Source organism: Mytilus californianus, unplaced genomic scaffold (genome assembly GCF_021869535.1).
Source record: "Mytilus californianus isolate M0D057914Y unplaced genomic scaffold, xbMytCali1.0.p SCAF_1, whole genome shotgun sequence".
NCBI classification, from domain to species: Eukaryota; Metazoa; Mollusca; class Bivalvia; order Mytilida; family Mytilidae; genus Mytilus; species Mytilus californianus.
Window position 1 is genome coordinate 28413942 of NW_026262581.1, and position 21910 is coordinate 28435851.

The 21910-nt window shown below is 32.5% G+C and overlaps 1 protein-coding gene across 2 annotated transcripts; it reads right to left on the reverse strand.

Moving 5' to 3' along the window:
• Positions 1-526: 526 nt before the first annotated feature.
• Positions 527-21202, reverse strand: LOC127718453 (uncharacterized). 2 transcript variants are annotated; one of them, XM_052224486.1, is made up of 2 exons: positions 21113-21202; positions 527-1257 (listed from the first exon to the last, which is right to left on the reverse strand). In XM_052224486.1, the coding sequence occupies exon 2, from the start codon at positions 1242-1244 to the stop codon at positions 567-569; it is 678 nt and encodes a 225-aa protein (XP_052080446.1). In that variant the 5' UTR covers positions 1245-1257; positions 21113-21202; the 3' UTR covers positions 527-566. The 2 variants fall into 2 exon arrangements, with proteins under 2 accessions (XP_052080446.1, XP_052080445.1); XM_052224485.1 differs by lacking the exon at positions 21113-21202 and adding an exon at positions 19823-19881.
• Positions 21203-21910: the final 708 nt, after the last annotated feature.

The following is a 21910-nucleotide window of genomic DNA, read 5'->3' on the forward strand; positions in this document are numbered from 1 at the left end:
TACGTCATTTGGTGTCAGCTGGATAGCTTCTCATTGTCAATCATACTTTCATATCGTGTCCTTTTCAGTGTTCACTACATAAACAGTTTTTTTTTCGTTTATTGTTCCGTTGTACCTTACATTGCTACTGGATCCCTGCTAGTAATTAATTCTGAATTTGGGTCATGTGCATTATGTATTAGGTGGCATGTACAAGCAATATCCGGTGTGCGGTAATATAAAGTGATCCTGAACTTGCAGTGAGGGTTTTGCTCACTGTTGAAGGCCGTATGATATTTTATAGTTAGTAGCATCTACGTCATTTGGATTCATTAGTCGAAAACGAACTGATAATATTATAGAAAAATATACGAAGAACTAACAAAAGACAAACAACAGTCTGCAAAACACAATATAGAAAGCTAGAGACTGAACAGCACGTACATGTACCTCAACATATACCGGTAATGAAAGGAAACATTTTTTGTCTTTTAGGTTTACTTTTCTATTCTACCAACCAGCGTTATATTCGTGAAATAACAAAATGTTTTAACCGTTTGTATGAAATTTAATTTTCAGACTCAAAATCAGAAGAAATGTCTTGACCATCCTTTTATTATTTCGTCATCTGGGCAACATGTTGCAGAGAATGTCTCCGTCTTGTAAGCATCATCGACATACTGTTTTAACGCAGTCATTTCATCTGGAATTTTGATACCCGCATAGTGGTCTGCTGCAACTATGACGTGTCGAAGACGGGGCAAAAACATACAATCAATCTCATTCATTTCTTCTCCAATGAGAAATTTGCCTTTATGAGAATCACTTTTGAGATATTCATTCACTTTTGATAATTCCGAAATTAATTCAGTTTTCAAGGAATCGTTTTTTTCTTGATCTTCATTTTTCAGTAATGATGCTAACTTTGGAAAAACTCCGGAACATACATCAAGCGCGGGTCCTGTATAACCTACTTTGCAATCACATTCAGGAAATTCATTATCTAAATATCTGGTAATATCTGCTGAATCGGCAATAACTTTATTTTCATTTTTAATGTCGACAAGCACAGGAACTGTTCCACCAGGATTAAGACGTATGAATTCGTCTGATTTATTTGCAATATCAACTGTCGTTATGTCTATTTTATCTGATGGCACTTTCAATTTGCAAAACATCAGAACTCTCTGGGAGAAAGGACAATCGCCAATGTCCTTGCCATTACTCGCTGCTTTAACATATAACAGAAACCTCCTAGTACTCATGGTTATATAAAGCCTGTTGGAGAGAAAGAAAACAAAATTGATAAATATTATCCAGCATTTTCTTATATATTTATCAGAGTTGGACCACTAGTACATTGTATTTTTAAAGTAAACTCTAAGCCGTGTCAACCCTAAAAACCTAATGCTGAACGCTACATCATATTAACACAAATAAAGACGGTTGGGTGGGGATTGGTAAAGATCTTGTTGTAAAGCCAATCACGGATTTATCATTTTCTGTAAAATATTGTCCGGTGTGTATTGTAAAAACATATATCAAAAGAGAGGCGAAAATACCAAATAGATATTCAAACTCACAAGTCAAAAACGACCTGACCGCTTCTTTTTTTTTTTTGTTAGATGTTTTTTCTGCTTTGTATCGATCTGATGAGTTCAGCCCTTTTCAACTGATTTTTATAGTTAATTTGTTCTTATGTTATAATGACATTACATCATTGGCCCATGTCCCAGGTTTCTGGGTGTTTGGGATGCAGTTGGCGTCTTCAAAAAAGTAAGTGAGTGGTTTTCGTTTTGTGCGTTTTTCATATTTGTTTTTCGTTTATTGTTTTGCATAGTTTTTTCTTGTATTGTGCAGTTACACCACTATCCAAGGTTTGGTAGGGTTGGTGCCTTCAAACATGATTACCCCGCCACAATGTAAATGTGCCTGACGCAAGTCAGGAGCCTGAAGTTAAATAGGTTCGTGTCTGTCATAAATTGTTTTGTTATAGATGAGCTGTTAGTTTTCTAAATTGAATTGTCTCATATTTTTCATGTCGAAGCATTTTATAGCCGACTAAACGGTATGGGTTTTTCTTATTGTTGAAGGCCATAGGCGGTAATTTCTTTCATCCACTTCATTTGAAATGTGGTTTATAGTTGTCTCATTGCTAATTATACCACATCCCCTTATTTGTTTTAATAACAATGCGATGTAAAATAAAAACGAAAAACGACCAAAAGATAAAACCATTACACAAGACACAGCATAAGGAAACTTAAAGTATTTTCCGAATGGACAACGGATTTAAATGGGTAAGGTCCATCAGAATTAAGAACACAAGAAAGGTGATTACTACTCTCAGATATAAGCATGGTAGAGTAATTATGGAATGCAAATCGGCATTCAATGGACGGCTTATAAAAAGAGATGTAAGTATTGCATATACTGTGAAGGGGTTAGATCGAATGGGTGTAACTAATTTACACCACTATATTATTGTCAATACAGAATGATAGTTTTCAATAATTAAGGAGGAGTTTATTTCATCGATTTGATCATATTTTATTGAAAAGCATGATAAATGCAGGATATCCGTTTCATTGAACAACATCTTTGTGAAAGTATGTTACAACAAATGCCGTTATAATCTATTTCCTTTTAAAGATGGTATTTAATTGTTATTGATAGTTCTTTGATTGTTAAACGTTTTAAAAGAAATCACATCTTTTATATAGACTCATAAGAAATAAGAGCCCTTGACACGTGACAAAGTGTTAAGACATTTACCATTTAGTCTATAGTATAAGGCCGTATCAAAGATGACCTACTGATGTTTTTAGTTACTTGCCTCGTTTGTTTGGTTGCTGTCTCTTTGATATTAACCCCACATTTTACTTTGATTCATAGCGAATAATAGACAACATTTGCATGCACTTCGTGCTTGCCTTCATGTGTAAGTAAATACCAGAATAAAGATCGCTTTAGACATATTAGATAAACCTTGGCAGTAGTTCAAGTAACATGGAAGATACACTACAAACCAGTAAAAGTCTGAAATGGCCTATATCTGTACTCGACTGTACTGATTTTTACTCGACCCGTCTTAATTGGTCTGAAATTTACTTAATAATACTCGACTGTAGTCTGAACCATACTTAACAGTCTGAACTTGTACTCGACCCTTACTCGACCAGTACTTAACCATTTTATACGTGTCTGAACCATGCTCGACCTAGTCTGAACCATACTCGACCTAGTCTGAACCATACTCGACCAAGTCTTAACCAACCTAGACCTATTTTTTGTATCTATCTATTGTATTTCATCAATTTAGGAACTGTTTTTAACAACAGCTATTTCCCCTGGCTAGAAATTTGAACAACAATTTGAAATTAAGAATGTATTCAATATAGCATTGAAACCAAAATTTCACAATAAACATGATATAACTTCACCATATTCATCAACACTTATGTACATACATATATATCACCTTTAAAATAAAAAAAAAACAAGCTGATCAAATAATCTCAAAACTGAATTGTGACTAATATTTTCAATGTTATTCAAAATTTTTTGAATGTTTCAGATATATTTTATGGTTACTGGACAATTTTCACCATTAACTTAAGCCTTGTATAGATTAATGGTGTCAGTTGAGTTTAGTTAATAATGCAGTGAACATTTTTTTTATTTAAGGAATGACTGTTATATTTTTTCTGTCTATGAAGAAATAACATCAAAAATGTGGTGCACACTGAATAACCCGCGTAGCGGGTTATTTTAAAGTGTGCACCACATTTGTTATGTTATTTCGAATAGACAGAAAAAATATGACAGTCATTTCTTATAATTTAATTCTAAATTCCATTTTAAACCGGAGTAAACCATGAAAAAACGTCGATGACGTCACGGTCACATGACAAAATTATGTCTATGAGCTGATAAACAAAACAACGTCAGCCAATCAGAAGACGCGTTACATCCAAAATTAAATTATTAAAATATATATAAAATAGCATATAAAGCAACTTAATAAATTTAAAAAATGACACCTTTGTTTTGTTAAACCAAGAATTTAATATAATCATGATAATAGAACTTCCATAGTAATCCTGTGATAAACTTTTAAAAAAGGAAATGTGTTCCAAACTTACAGTATAAATTTATTTCAATTAAATTTAAATATTTTTTGTCAAAATTAAAGACATGGCATACAAGAAGCACTTTAATAAGGTTTAATTACCTCAGTACATGTGTGTTTTACAGGTAAAAAGAAAGCCCTATTTTTCTTAAACTCGTGTATTACTTATCTAGTGAATTCAAAAGGCCTTGCGATTTAAGTTTCACAGGATGTTGCAATTTTGAATGAATGTTATTTAGAATTTAATACTCTCTAACCAGGTGTGATCTTTTTCATGAGTTTGCCCCAAGCAGGAGGTATTACTTTATACTTCACCACTAATCAGAAGAACAATTTTATTAATTTCTTTAATTTTTATCCCTTTTTGATATATATTGTATATGATATATCCCAAATTATAATAATAGATATATTTCTAAAATAAGATTAAACAATTTCAGTGATTTTGTTGGCTGTTGTTACTTCATTAAAAAGATAATTATATAACTATTGTACATTTTTTGTATGTAACCATGAAACCTATGTAGTTTTTATTTAGGAATTTAGGAAAATTAATTAAAAAAAAAAAACACATGCCAAAAAAGAAGCACCTAAAATATTTCAAGATCTTTCTCTTATATATTCACACAATTGTCAACAAATTATTTGTGACTTTTTGTCCTGTGACTTTGTCCTATCAAATTTGTGACTTTATGTCTTGTGACTTTTTGTCCTGTGACTTTCTGTCCGTTTACCAGGTTTAATTACCCTCAGTATAGGTGTGGTTTTTAGGTAAAAGAAAATCTTTTTTTAACAAAACTCTAAAAAAATTAATATAATTAAATTATTATATAAGATTATATCTGAGAATCATGTGAGAATGTAAAAATCTGTTTTTTATAATATATATCTTTATTTTATTGTGGCTGTTGTCATGTCAGTTAAAAAGAAATTTATTTTAACAGTTAAAATTTTGAAAAAGTAGAGGTTATTTGGTCCAGTGTGGTTCAGACTGGTCGAGTATTGTTCAGACCTTTGGTCGAGTATGGTTTAGACTGAAAAAAAATAGGTCGAGTACAGGTCGAGAAAGGGTTAAGACTGTTTCAGACTGGTCGAGTAATAGTTCAGACTATTTTCAATGGCAAAGATAAGGGTCAAGTACAAATCAGTACAGTCGAGTATGGTTAAGACTGGGGTCGAGTAATGTCGAGTAAAATTCAGACCAATTCAGACTGGTCGAGTAAAAATCAGTACAGTCGAGTACAGATATAGGCCATTTTAGACTTTTACTGGTTTGTAGTGATACCAATACCGTTAAAACTACACATATTTTATAAACCTAGAACATGTGATACATATATCTCTCTAATTAAACCTTTTGGGCTCATTGTATAAAAAAAAATAATCAAAGTGTGGTTGCCGATGATCTCAGATTATTGTCTGAGTTTAAATGTCAAAACCTTTGTCAGCTCAATCACTGGGGGAATCGAAATGTGCTTACAGGTGTTAAGGAAATTGACAACTTAGTGGAAGGCACTAGAAGGGTAATTATCAACAAGAGGCTGTCCGAGTGACAGCAAACCGGATTTCCTGCAGAGGTCGAACCCTGTACAGTTGAGCAAGTATGGATACTACATTAAAGCTTAAAACAGCTCATAATTTGAATTGTGATTGAATATTTGACACAGCATAAGTTTGTGACACAAAATGAATATGGTCAAAGAACTGAAAAATTTGAAATTGCACATTTACCTATTATATGATTATGGTCCAATATCCAAAATCTAAGTCCATTGTTAGAACCAGCATATCGAAGAACCCCAAGAATTCAATTTTTGATGAGATCAAATAAAAGTTTAATTTAGGTCCCTTTGGACCTCAATATAGACCAATTTGATAAAGGAGCCCACAATCCAAAATCTCTAAATACATGGTTAGATTCAGCATTTCAAAGAACCCCATAAATTCAAATTTGTTGAAATCAAACAAAGTTTAATTTTGGAGCTTATTTGGACGGGTGTTGTTAAACGGCGGAAACGGAAAACGGAACGGAAACGGAAAGAAATATTTATATGGACGGAATTTAAGGGGGAAAACGGAAAGAACTACAAAAATATCAATAACGACTGAAGTAACGAATTCACACAACAATTATGTTGACAATAGGATAGGAGCTAGATATCAAAGAAAATAGCAAACAGATTTGGAAATACATAACAGCTATAAAAAACACGAGGCTATACAGATCACGTGTCATTCATCTAGGTCTATGTGCATCTAAAACAATGGGAACTCTCCAACATTATAGACTTGAATAGTTCATGACAAAAATCACTCTATCTTCTTTAGTTTTTAATCCAAAACACAAGAGAGGATAAACAAAGTCGTCATTAAGGGAAATTGTTACTTTAAAAAGTCTACTTACTATAACGGAAATTTTGACTTGTATGTAGATCTTATCTTGCTGATCATTTTTTGTTTTGAAAGTTTCTAACTATCGCTTATAGTTTTCAAGACAATTGGCAAACACACCAAAGATTGGTAAATTCATTAAGAACAAAAACTCCAATAACGAGTCGACTAACGATTGCGCCGGACATTTTGACCTCCTTGTGATCTTGTCTTTGCTATTAAAAGTTTCTATCTATTTATTATATATTTCAATATAATAGCCTAGCATGGGAAGTGGTAAAATTCGTTATATAAGGGCGATAAATCCTATAAGAAATTATTTGACCGTTTTGACGTGAATGGACATTAGGTAGAGGTCAACATTCTAAACATGTTTTTCACATCAGGTTTTCGCTATAGCACTCGCATTTTATCCTTATGTTTTAAATTTAGCCATGTCGGCTATCTTGGCTGCCAGGCAGGGTTATCCACCAGTGATAATTGTTGCCGAGTTTAACAAAAACTGTCAGACGACTTCCTTTAAGACAAGTGTTCGGTAACATTTGGCTCAGTAATCTCAAAGAAGATTTTTGAAAAGCTAACTAAGACAAATACGGAAGACGGACGCCAAGTGACGAGAAAAGCTCACTTGGTAGGGCCAGGTCAGATCATGAAAAAGAGCTCTCAAATTATACCACCACTAAAGACTAAAGCAGGTCTATCAGCAGAAAACGACCATGACGGAGCAGAAACATTGAATGAACAATTCACTATAATTGTATGAACGATGAAGACATCAACTAAATATGTACCACTAAATAAACCGTTATATCCAAAATGGAAAGACATAATAACTTAAGTAGGGACGAGAAAAAAATTAGAATATGGACTCAATACATCAAAAGTATGAGGGCCAGACGAAATAAGTCATAGAATGTCTAAAACATATAAAATGAATTAGCAGCTATCATATCATTATTCACCAATTTTTCAACAGTCATCAATACCATCTTTATACCCGATGAATGGACAACAGGAGACCTTTGTGCATTTGCGCTAAGTATCTCAAACATGCAGTCTCTGCAAGATGCTCTAACATAAAGTATGCTCCAACATAATGCGTAACCAGCTAGATTATTATAATATCATCAATGCTGTTTTCCGTTCTTTGGTCGGGTTGTTGTCTCTTTGACACATTCCCCATTTCTATTCTCAATTTTATTTTCGTTAATATCCTAGTTGCAACTATGTGCTGTAATCAATGATTGCGTCAAAAACATCGATTAGGACACGTTACAGATATATTTATGTTATATTTTGAAAAAGTCCCATATAAACTACTTAAATCGAAATTAAACAGTTACAGGAAACTAGGTAAAATGTTGGATTTACTCATTCCTATGCATCCGCAAGCAAAGAGTCGTGGTAAATTGGACAACATCAAACAGGTCCAACAGGACGTTGATTCTGGGGTATCTCAAGGAACTGTTCTGGGTCAGGTGTTTTTAGTAAATGATATCAATGATATCTTGGAAAATCGGGTGTTTGGCCAGTAGAAACACTCAAACAATCAGATGCGTAGTGTAAAATAAAGTATTTCCGTCATAAAAAAGAACAAAGAAGAATGAGTTTTCAGTTGTCATGATATAGCATCAAAATCTTTAAAAACTACGAATATAAATAAAAGTAACTTTCAAATTCAACATTTCTTCAGTGTGAATGAATATAGATTCATGTCTATGTTAGCGGGTGTCACATGTGAAGCTGGGTCTGTTTACCCTTCCGAAGACACTGAGATCACCTCCAGTTTTTTGTGGGGTTCGTGTTGCTCAGCCTTTAGTTTATATGTAGTGTTTTGTGTACTATTGTTTGTCTTTTGGTATTTTTGTCTTTTTTTGTCTTTTTTTAGTCATGGTGTTGTCAGTTTGTTTTCGACTTGTGAGTTTGAATGTCCCTTTGGTATCTTTCATCTATCTTTTAATGTTTTCAACCAAAGTAAAACAGCATACTGAATGAGTGACACTATTTTCAATTGTAATATTATGAAATAAATATCACGGCTTCTTGAGAGGGATTGAATTTTCAGAGAAGAATTAAGCGGCATGATACTTAAAGCGATATGAACGAACGCACCTAATGTCAAGAAGTAGCACGCAAATTGAGAGACAATTATATGAAAATATCTACACTTGAAAGTGAACATTTATGAAACAATTGACATTATAACATCATTATTTGCATTTAATCAGTATAACACAGTTGACTGTGTAAGTTTGGGGTTAAACAGTCGAACAGTGCAAAGAATTTTTTTTCTGTTGATACGCCCGGTGATAATTGAACAAGATGTCCGGTAATAAAATCCGGGATAACAAAATTGACTTTGATAAAATTGTTGTAATTGAAGAAGTCATTGTGCATAGGGAACCAACACATAAAATGACTAAAAATAAACAAAGTAGGAAAAGAAACTTATCAGCCTCAGATTCAGAATTAAGTATAACCCAAAACAAAAAGACGAAAAACACTCAAGAACAATTCGATAATGCAAATGTTACGGACGGTGATAACTTGGATCTGAAATCTCTCGTAATAAGTCTTTCTCTAGAATTGAAGTCAGCTTTTTCTACATTATCAAAACAAATGACAGAACTAGAAAATAGATTAGAACAAAAGATATCTCAAAAACTGATGACTGCTGTTGATACAAAAATAGAAAATGAATCCAACAATGTTAGGAAAGAAATAAAATCAGAAATAAATTCTATGAAGAATAGGTTAAACAGCGCTGAAAAGTTATATGCATCGGTTGTGAAGAAATCTAATTAAACAAAAACAGAAGATAATGAAAGAGGAAAAAATATTATTGTTTAAATGTTCCCAGTAGATAAAAATGAAACACCAACTAATAATTGTCTGAAAAACAATGTTATATCAATGGTCAAAGATGGAATGAAACTCAAAAACGTCATAGTCGAAACGGTAGAGAGGAAACAGTCGAATGGACCATGACCTGGCGTTGTTATAGCAAGATTACAATCAAAACAGAACAAAGTAGAAATTATGGAAAAGAAAAAAGAACTTAGAAAAATCCAAAAGTATAGAAACGTATATATTGAAAGTGACATTCCATATGAAACCAGAGTGGCAAATTCCAACATGCGCACCATTTTGAAAGAGATGGGAAAATTAAACGACTTTAAAGTCTCACAAGGAAAACTAGTGCGAAATTTTCAGCGAAATCAGTCACAACTTAATGGAAGGTAGGAATTGTTGCTTGGTGTTTTGAATGTAGGCGGTTGGTCACAACATGTTGAAAGTGATAATTATAATTTTCGAAAAACTGTTTTAGAACATTTGAGCTGCGACATCATTTGTGTGTGTGAAACGTTTCTGATTTGTAAAAATAAACTTAATATAGACGGCTATCATTTCTATGGAAACAATCGAAAAATTAATCACAAAAAAGCAAAACGTTGATCTGGAGGAGTTGGAGTATTCGTAAAAGATATTATTGAACAACAGTACAAGATTTAAATATTAGATGAAAGCATAGAAGACATACTCTGGATGAAATTTACCAATGCTTATGAAACTTTTTGTATATGTGTGTGTTACTTACCACCTAAAGGCTCAACACGTACAAATAACCCCGAACAATTATACTCCGATCTTCCTAGACAAGTGTTATGTATCAGAATTTAGGCAAATTCTATATAGTCGGAGATTTTAACTCTAGATGTTCGGATTCATCTGATTATATTGAAGGGGTAGACGAGCTACCGATTCGGGAGGTAATTGACCAAGGATCAAATGCAAATGGACATTTACTCATTGACTTTCTAGTCGACTGTAATATGTGTATGATAAACGGAAGAAAGGGAAAACAAGACTTTACATGCATCTCGAAACGTAGTAAATCGGTAGTTGACTATATATTCACAACTCACGAAAATCTAAACTCGTGCATAGACTTTGATGTGAAAACCATGTCTGATATTATTGATTGTTTAGATCTTCAAGAGTGCAGCTAAATACCAGATCATTCAGTGCTACAGGCAGTAATAAAAAGGGAAGCAGCTGTACCTCTTAATACAGTGTTGAAGTTTCCGACAAATTTAAAAAGAATTTCAAATAAATCAAAATCTTACCAAATTCCTAACGGTTTCTTAAATGATGACAATGCTCGAGAAAAAATTGACCAAACAATAAACAAAATAGAAAATGCACTTGCAGATAGACGAGACGTTGACGAAGCATATAGTAATTTATTTCAATTAATTAATAGTGAAGTTATCTAAAAAATAGGGCAAAAGAGTGCACATGATGATCAGCATAAAATAACTAGTAGAAAGTCAAAATATAAACCATATTGGAACGAAAACCTTCAGGAACATTGGGACAAAGAATGTGAACAGGAGAAAGTTTGGCTTAAATGTAAGATATGTGGACCGAGGAAAAAACGTCTAAGAGAACAATTCGTAACAGCAAGAAATGATTTTGATAAACTTCTGCGGAAGGAAAAACGTAATTATCAATTACGTCAACAAAAAGAACTTTTTGATTTATCGAAAGAAAGTAATACGAAGGCTTTCTGGCGAAAAATAGGAAAACTAGGAATTGCAAAGGATAGGCAAAATACAATACCAACGGAAGTCCGCCTATCAAATGGTAACATCAGCAAGGATATAAATATTGTGTATGAAACCTGGAAAAATGAATACAAACATTTGTATAACACTAGCGACGGAGAATACGATGAGAGATTTTTAACATTTATTCAACAACAAGTAAATAATAATCTAGTGAACAACATTGAGAATAACTCGGACACATTAAACTCTGATATTTCATATGAGGACGTGGAAAAATCTGTATATCGTGCAAAATTGAATAAGTCCACCGGGTTAGACCAGATATGCGCAGAATTTCTTCGCAACAATTCATGTGTTGATATGATATTCAAGATCATAAAATTTGCATTCGATAACGGAGTTGTACCGGAAACTTGGAACCAAATTTTGATCAATCCTATTTTAAAACCAGATAAAGACAACCGTGATCCCCTGGGGTATAGATGAATAGCTCTTATGTCAATTCCTTGTAAAATATATGCTGACATTTTAAATGTACGATTGTCATCTTGGTTAGAAGACAATAAAATACTAGCTAACGAACAAAACGGTTTCAGGAAGGATCGTGGCTGTATGGAACATCTTTACGCTTTAACAACTCTAATTACTAATAGGAAAATTGAACGTAGATCGACGTTTGCGTGCTTTATCGACGCAAAAAAGGCCTTTGACACCGTGAACAGAGAAATGTTGTGGTATAAATTGATGGCACTTGGTATAAATGGAAAGTTCTTGAAAGGTACAGTCACTGTACGTAGATGTTCGTTATGCAGTAACAATCAATGGGTACATGACAGACATGTTTAACGTTAATTTAGGAGTGAAACAAGGATGTAAGTTATCCCCGACGTTGTTTTCAGTTTATGTAAACGATCTGGCAGATGAAATCAACTCTTTAAATTTGGGTTTACCAATAAATGCAGATAGTATGCTTTCGATATTGTTATACGCAGATGACATTGTTCTATTGGCGCCCAACGAAAAATACCTTCAGCAAATGTTGGATATTGTTCATAAATGGTGTTCCAAATGGAGACTTTGTATTAGTTTTGACAAAACTAGTGTAGTGCATTTCAGATGTGGGTCATCACCTCGATCTAACTTTTATTTTACTTGTGGAAATACCGTTGTGAAATATGACAGCAAATATAGGTATCTTGGTATGTGGATAGATGAACACCTAGACTGGAGATTTACAGTTAAGAGAGGTGAGAAAATCAGCCAGTCGAGCTTTGTCAGCACTTTATACTAAATTTATAGCCTGTGGCGGAATGGACTTTGATATATACGAAAAATTATATGAAAACCTTGTTCAACCTGTTTTGTTGTATGGATCTACAAAAATGTAGTATTTGGCGTATATCGGAACATAAGCAACTAGAAACTGTGCAAAATAGGTCATATCGATACTTTTTAGGGGCCTTTAAAAACTCCACCAATCTAGCCGTTCGTGGTGATATGGGATGGAAACGGTAAAAACAAAACAGAACATTGAAGTAATAAGATTATTTTTCAAACTTTTTAATTTAGAGGATGATAGAATAGTTCGGACTATCCATGAAACTAGTAAGACAAAACAACGATCATGGCATTCACGTGTATTAGCTTTACTGAGAAAATATGAATTAAACTATTTAATCAATCTCAGCATAACAACCAAACAAAAGCTACAAACGGCTCAAAACAAATTAACAGCTATGGATCGTGAGAAATGGTTAACTGATGTTTTTGATGATAAAAATTCTGTAAATGGAAACAAGCTAAGATCATTCAGAAGGTTTAAAAACAATTGTAAAACTAGTTTATTCGTTAAAACAGTCAAATTTCGTGACCATCGTCGCATTTTATCTAACTTTCGATGTGGATCACTGCCGCTTGCGGTTGAGACCGGACGTTACACCAAGCCGACCACCCCATTATGTGATAGACTTTGTCTTTTCTGCAATGACAATTCTATAGAGACAGAACAACATTTTTTAATAGACTGTAATTTTTACTCAGATATAGGAGAAGAACTTTTTAATTATATTAATGCTCTGAACAACTCTTTTAATTGTTTTTATTCTGATGACAAGTTTGATTTTATTATGAACTGCGATGATACCCAAGTTTTATTAGCCAAGACATTGCATCTTATGTTTAAACGTAGGAAGATAAATTTGTAAATTTTTAATCTTTACTGAATGTATAAATGAATTTTAACGAGTATTTAGAATTTTTAGTATCATATGAAAATTTTTATTATTTAAATATTCATTTTACATAATAGCATATACTTTTATTTTGAAAAGCATGAAAGTGTCTCATATGTCTTAAAGGCAGGGATCTAACATTGTTTTAAAGATTTTTATATTGTATATGATGATGTATATTAGATTGTGACACTATAATAAATTATTTACTTACTTACTTACTTACTAACTTAAAGCAGTGTGAAAAACTTTGAGTTTAAAAACCCTAGGACATGACTACGACTAACTTGGTGAGGGCACTGTGCAAATCGATTATCCATGAAGGCTACTAATTTTCCGCAATTTGTTTCACATCTATTCGTATTTATTGATTTGAAATGGAGGTGTAATGCGTTTCCGACGTTAATACCAAACAGCATACTTCAGTATTGTAATCGGGTGAGAAAGGCTTTGTATAGTGAGTGATTTTGTCAATTTTTACACAAAAATAAAGTGTATTCTAGTTTCTATTCTACTTCCCGGGTTTCCTTATCGGTTGTTGTCCATCCATCATTGTCCCATTAGGTTTCTTTTATGTTTTCTTTCCATTATACAAGAAAAGATACAACGGGAATCACCAATGCAGAACAACGCAACAAGATACACCACATCACTAATCTTGATTCAAGGCAATTAAAAAAAACAAAGTAAAAACGATAAAAAGCATTTCCCAAAATTTTATTACTTCACAACCTATCTATAGAATTTAGGCCAATGTCCATCTTTTTAGGCCGTATGTAGATTTTTTTTGTGTTTTTGGGTTACTATTTTATTGACATGTATCCAATATTTGTTATTTAAATACGAAAAGTCGAACAGACTATACTGAATCACATGAACGACGTAGCCATGACCTTATCAAATATTTCAAAAACATAGTCTCATTATCTCCTTTTAATTATTTCAATACTTTATGCTCTAAAATCTTTTATTTTAAATTTATTCATCTGTTTTTCTTTCTTGTAAACATGTGTTATACTATATACACATTTGTATGTAGATAACATAACCAAAAAGATGTTAATTAGGTCTTTCCACTTTTCGTGGAAAGACCGTTTGCTTTTGTTCTGATTATAAGGTCTTTCCACTTTTGTAGAAAGACCTTTTGCTTTTGTTCTGATTATTAGGTCTTTCCACAATTTTGTGGAAATACCTATTGTTTTTGTTCTGATTATTTTATTTTCTTCCGCCAAATTTCAAAACTTGTTTGTGGTTTCGCAAGATGTCGCTTAGATTTTTTGCATATGAGATCGAACAGTTATTGTGCTTTTGAGACTGACCCTGTTTAGTCGAAGACTTTCTATTGTAAGAGTTATCTCCCCAAACACTGTTTTCTTTGTGGTTAGATCTCCTCCGTAACCGTAAAAGAAAGCAACAAATTTATTTTACTAAATTGCTCGTTATATCCTCAGGATGATTTGTCAAATTTTAACCGAATCAATTCGTAGACTCCATATGACAGTTATTTCTCCTTTTGAATTTGACATAAGCGATATCTCAATGTTTCACATGAATGGTAAGTAATACAGACCTAAGGTACGTGTATTTTAGGTCCTGGGTTCATAAAAATAAATTTGAGGTCAAGGTAAAAGGTTAAGGTCATGTTCTAAATTTTGACTTTTCATTATTCCGATATCTCCTCCGTAACCGTAAAAGAAAGCGACAAATTTATTTTACTAAATTGCTCGTTATATCCTAAGGATGATTTGTCAATTTTAACCGAATCAATTCGTGGACTCCATATGATAGTTATTTCCCCTTTTGAATTTGACATAAGTGATATGTCAATGTATCACATGAATGGTAAGTAATACAGACCTAAGGTACGTGTATTTTAGGTCCTGGGTTCATAAAAATAAATTTGAGGTCAAAGTCAAAGGTCAAGGTCATGTTCTAAATTTTGACTTTTCATTGTTCCGAGATGTCCTGCGTAACCGTAAAAGAAAGCGACAAATTTATATTACTAAATTGCTCATTATCCTAAGGATGATTTGTGAATTTTAACCGAATCAATTCGTAGACTCCATATGACAGTTATTTCCCCTTTTGAATTTGACATAAGTGATATTTTAATGTATCACATGAATGGTAAGTAATACAGACCTAAGGTATGTGTATTTGAGGTCCTGGGTTTATAAACATAAATTTGAGGTCAAGGTCAAAGGTCAACTTATTTTCGAAAACCGTTTAAGATATCGACAACATATTTTTTACTAAAGTATTAGTTGCGACATGTCATAACACATACATTTTGGTTGAAAGGGTACGTAGACATCAAATGGGAGTTTTCTCCCCTATTATATTTAAAATTATGCGTATGGTGATATAATACATTAACCATACATAATAAAGACCTAGCGTCTTTTGATTTGAGGTCATTGGTTTTTGACCTTGAAATTAAGGTCATGGTCATAGGTAAATTTGACGTTCTAGATTTTGACCTTTACTTTTACTTCCTATGAATACATGATAAAGCCATGGGACTTTTTGCATTAGGTTGTTAGCCATATGACCTTGAAAAATCCAACCGGAAGTGACCTTGTGTAAACCGGAAGTAGCTTTTTTTTTATGTAATGTAAAAGTATATAGAACCATATATTTTTGGAATCAGTGTCAAGTAAACTATCAAATAATAGCGGAAATTACATTTTTCAAACCGGAAGTAACATATTAACTCCCTTATTTCAAACAACAATGTATAGAAACCATATATTTCTGGAACCAGTATACAAAAATCTATCATTTGACACTGGAAATGACATCTTCAACTGGATATTGTTATTTTCATATCAAATATATCATTTCGGGTGAAAAGACCTTCAATTGTTCTCTGTTTGGTTTTTTAATTATTTTTTTTTTTCTTCTGCCGTCTGAGATGCTTTTTTGTTTAAAGATATATCGAAAGGATATTTGGCCAATTAAGTCGTACAGCTTCACCCTGTGTAACATAACAGTTATTCTTATAGGAGTTATCTCCCCGCATCCCCTTTTGCTTGTTATCTTTATTTCTCTGAAACCGTAAAAGATATCAACAAACTTTTTTCACCGAATTGTTCGTCTACTCTTAAGAATGTTTTGGTTTAGTTTTTACTGAAGTGATTCGATGACATTTTATTGGAGTTATTTCCCTTTGAAAAATTCAACGTTTAACATAGGTGATATGTTGAATAAATTCATACATCATAAGTCACAGAGGCCTTAACTCTTTTGATATGAAGTCCTTGGTCCATTTGGAGGAAATTGGGGTCAGTGTCAAAGGTCAAGGTCATGTTCTTAATTTTGAATGTTGCTTGTTATCTTTATTCAAAAGAAACCGTAACAGTTAATGATATGATGTGTTTGCCAAATAATTGTTTACAATATGGCGCAACTTCAACCTATTTAAGTCGAAGTGTTTTGGTCACCCTTTATCGAGATTTTCTCCCCTTATGTATTTGAAATCAGTATTAATCCTAAACCATACAAGTGAATGACCTGGGATCTTTTAATTTGGGATGACTGACCTATGACCTTGAAATTGAGGTCAAGGTCAAAGGTCAATTTGACGTTCTAGATTTTGACCTTTGCTAAAAATTCATACAGGTCCATTTTAAAACCATTAGTTGTTTTGCATTTGGTTGGTAAATATTTGACCTTTTAAATGACTAACCGGAATTGATATTATTTTAACCGGAAGTATCCTATTTCGTACTAATTCAATGAAAAGTAACTATAAATCTTATATTCTTAAATTCAGTTTGAAGTCACAAATCATATGAACTTGAAATGGCATCTTGAAGTTTTTTTTAAATTTCATTCACCATTATTGAAGTCGAGGTGGAAAGACCGTCAATTGTTCTCTGAACAATTGGTTTTTAATTCTTTCTGTTTCCGTTTTCCGTTTCCGTTCCGTATTCCGTTCCGTTTTCTGTTTCCGCCGTTTAGCAACACCCTATTTGGACCAACTTGAAAACTGGACCCAAAAATCTAATATCTAAATAAGGTTTAGATTCAGCATTTGAAAGAACCCTATATATAATTAATTTATATTGAAATGAAACATAGTTTAATTTTATCCATATAATTTTCTGTTCAAAGGGAAATAACTCAAACTGAATAAATTATAAACAAATAGTTTTCTAAAATTAGATATGATGTAATATATATCTATCTTCAAATTATAATCAATAAAATTAGATATGATTCAACCGCATTGTTAGAATCATCATATCAAAGATCCCTGAGAATTCAATTTTTGATGAAATTAAATCCAAAATCAGAAATCTAAATCGATGTTTATTAATAGGCAATTTAAGCTTAGTTTTTATAGGAGTTCACTTCATAAAAAAAAACATATAAAGCATTCAGAAAATTAGTTTATACAGAATAAAAAACAAACCTACCACAAAATTCTTCAATCAAATTACCAAAGAAAAGAAGAAAAATCCAAAATGTTATTTATCATTAATACAATGTCTTTTAAAAATCTATAAAAGCTATCTGTAAGTGTAAGCAAACTTTACATATATAATTAAACATTTCTGTTTAAAGGGAAATAACTCAATCACATAATAGGTACCACTTTTCACTATTGGAAGTGGATATATAACTTGACAAGGGGAAAAGCTAAAATCGTGAAAATTGAACTTGACCTTCATTAAGTCACAATAAACAATATATCAAAATTTGAAACAAGTTCATCCAAGCGTTTGCAATGAACGGACACTGTTTGGCAGCCGCCCGACCGACCGCCCGCCCGCAAGCCCGCCCGCCGTACATCACCAAATCAATAACCAATTTTTACATCGAAAATACGGTTAAAAATGAAAATTTATTTGATAATCATTACAGAGATAGATTCTTACATAGTTACTCGTAGATTATAGGATGTATCCAATCTCGATAGTTAAATTATCCATATTAACGTCTTCGACGAGGCTCAGACTTTTCGATAATTTATCTTTCTAGACAGGATAAATCCGATAATTAACTGGTACATGTACCAATGTAAGAATATACAAGATATATACCTAGTCAAGTATACCTAGCATAATGTTACGAATTTTCAGTTTATGAATATTATTATATTTCTACAGTTATTTTTTCGCCGATTCTTTCGGAATTTAGCCATTTGATTTTGCTATCGTTGAAATCGGCATCGAAAATCATCCCTTTATCCGTGGTGGCTATAAGACGCTTTACCTGTACAGTTGCTGTTAGGGTGCTCTCTTCCGAGGTCCGCGTTCCTAGTATAAATAGTGGGTAGCTACTCAGTTAAAGTTGTCATTTGTGCCGAAGACAGTAGACAGAACAGATCGGAAAGGTAGGCACGTAAATAGTTTAAAGTAAGCAGCAGAAGTAGTTAAACAAAGTGAAGTGTTTGAGAAAGGCTGTGACGGTTGGTTCGGTACAAATTGTCCAAACAGGGCTGGTTTTGCGTTACACATCTCTCACTATTGCAGTGAGCGTTTGCTGATAAACAATGCCTTAGTGCTACCCTGTGGTTCCGACGGTTATAGACATATTTTTCAACAAGGTTTCATACGAAAGTTTACATAGTTTAAATTTGTTTCATACATTAGGTTTAAGCCTACAGTTCCAAACATTTGGTTTTAACCAGTATCAGACTCAAAGGGTTTTAAACAGTTTTAATTTACCAGGTTCGGGTTAGGTTGATATGTGTTGAATTCATTTTAGGTAGTATTTGTTTTATATCTGGTAGTCAAGCGTGAACTGTTTGACTTTAGAAATGCATTGCTCTTCAAATCCCAGGAAACTGGTACAAACCCGAGGATAAAAGTATTAAAACGCCGTCGCCCGGTTACACGTTACAATAATAAAATTATGTTATATTCGCAACGAAATACCAGCAAAGATGAATAAGCCTCACTTCTCTTCGTATGAAAAGAAATGTACTTTTATAAAAAAAAATATGTGGATAGTTATAACACTGCAATTTGAAAAATTAGTAAAGGGAGATAACTCTTATGTTATCAGTAATGCGTCTGTAATAATTAATGCGATTGTTTGACACAGAATTCAGAACAACTCTGTGTTACTTACAATGTAAAACATTAGAAAGTATGGACGAAAAATAACTGTGCGTTTTTGTGAACGTTTAATTATAATATAATACCATTAGTATTGTTATTGCAGCGCTCCATATTTTGTATAGTTGATAGTAATGTTTACGTATTATTTTTTTTATATTCATGAAATACAGAACATATTGCAATTTCATTATACATGTTATACATAGAAAAAAACACATTATTTTGATATGATGTATGTATTAATTATCGATTTGGATCATTATCTAGTAATAACTTGATGATTTCCGAATCACGTGAGTTTCAAACAATGCATACATGATTATAAATCTATTTTTGAACTATTATAAAAATTAAATTGCTATACATGTGTATTTATCAAGCAACTTGTTTTTGTAGATCTTGTAATGTGAATGAGACAAACTTGTTTTACAAATACATTTTACTTACAGGTGTTGCGGCTATGATCACGCGTCTGTGTAGGTAAGAAGTTTATTGACGAATACAAGTAAACAAGTAATAGCTTTTCTAAAAGCTGATAGTCGAATAGCTGATTATATTGAACATAATTTTTTAATTACTTTTATAATTGTAGTTTTATTCATTCAGAACATTTTTTTCGTATATGGATTTGTGTTACAAACCCTGGACTCGTAGAAAGGCTATTACCATTTTAGAGTTAAAAACATTTTGTATTTTTGGATGAGCGCATAAACACTGGACAGGGGTAAATTTCTCAATCATCTGCGTTTTTACTAAATTTTTTTTTGCTAAAGACTTTTTAGAAAATAAGGAGATGCGGAATGATTGCCAATGAGACAAGGATCCATCAAAGTACAAAAGAAGTGAATTTAAATTCTCCCTCATAAATTCGTCCGAATTCAAAACATTTCTAATCTATCTAATGGCTTAATAATAGGCAAGTCAAAATGTAGGCTTGGTTTGCTCGCAGTAACTTATTATTTTCCTAGCGATGCAACATTTAATAAAGATAATAAGAGCATTACAACCATCTCTAAACAAACACACACCTAGCTATTCTACGCTAAATCATTATAATATAATGCAAATAATATACTATACGTGTTGTACTTAGAAGTTACTGTGAGCACCTCGATACATACTATACAAGTATTGGACTTGTTTTACAGTTACTAAAGATAGAAATAGATAAGGGAAAATCCAAATATAACGGAATAGAAATATATTTAAATCATCTCTCATAAATTCGTTCGAGTTTAAAACATTTCTAATCTATCTACATTGCTAAATAAGAGGCAAGTCAAAATGTAGGCTTGGTTTGCTCGCAGAAACTTCGATGTAAAAAAGGAAAAAAATGTTTTATGAGGATTATATACCCAGATTCAAAGAGACAGCCATCTGAGATTTTAAAGTGTCTTTATAATATACCCATCTTTGGCTTTATCAGAAGCCCATCTACCATGAGCTTTAAGTAACCTATCAGATAAACCTCGATTTTCACCAGTGGAAGCGACACCGCTTCTTAAACTATGAAGCACAAACTTAGACTTATCTAAACCAATGTCTGCCAAACTCTCTAACAAAATCTCCCTAGCTCTAGTATATGATAATGGATTGTTAATACTGCATAATTTATAAACAGCTTTAGATTTAAAAAAAAGTAAGAAAGCGCCCTTAAAATATAATTATCTGAATTCAAATTCAACTTAGATAAACCGATATACCTTTTCAACCAAAGAACTGGACATAAATATGTACCTGTAGCAGCTATAACAACAGAATTGCCCCTTCTATTCTGTACTGTTTTACTTTTCTCAATACACATTTTTATATGACTGTCATTGAATTCAATATTGTTCTTGATGTTGACTAATTCGCTATACCTAAAAAAAAAACAGAAAACCTAACAGAAATAAAACTACTGCTCTCAATTTCTTGAGATTATTAGAATTTCCAAATTTCCAAACAATTCTCCTTAATATTTCAAAGTTCATAGGTTTTACATACTCTCTAAATTCTATTACAAAATCTTTAAATCAGTCTGTAAATCAATTGACTAAAATAGGCCAAAACAATGCTGATTTCCATTTTGGTACTACTAATGTACCTCTAGCTATACATAACTGCATATGATATAAACATTTACTCACTAAATAAACTGGAAGAACTAACCAGTTATTATGGCCAGACCTATCATATGCGAAAGCATCGACCCCCGAGGTATCCGGAGTAAAATATTTAGAATTTAAAAATTCTACTTTTTTGTTTTTAGAATCCGCAAAAGAATCACATGTGAATGGTCCCCACAATAAACCAAAATACGTAAAAATATGCTTTGAAACGCCCAAATCATCATAATCAAAGATTTTACTCAGATAGTATATGCGTAATAATTTTCATCTTTAGGAATCCATTCAACATCTAAGAAAATATCACAAGATAAACAAATGTGGAATATACTTACAAAGCAATTTCCTGTAACTCCATTTCCATGCTTCCTTTTAACAATATGTACAACATTTTGGTTATCTGTATACAACTTGACAAACTATTAAC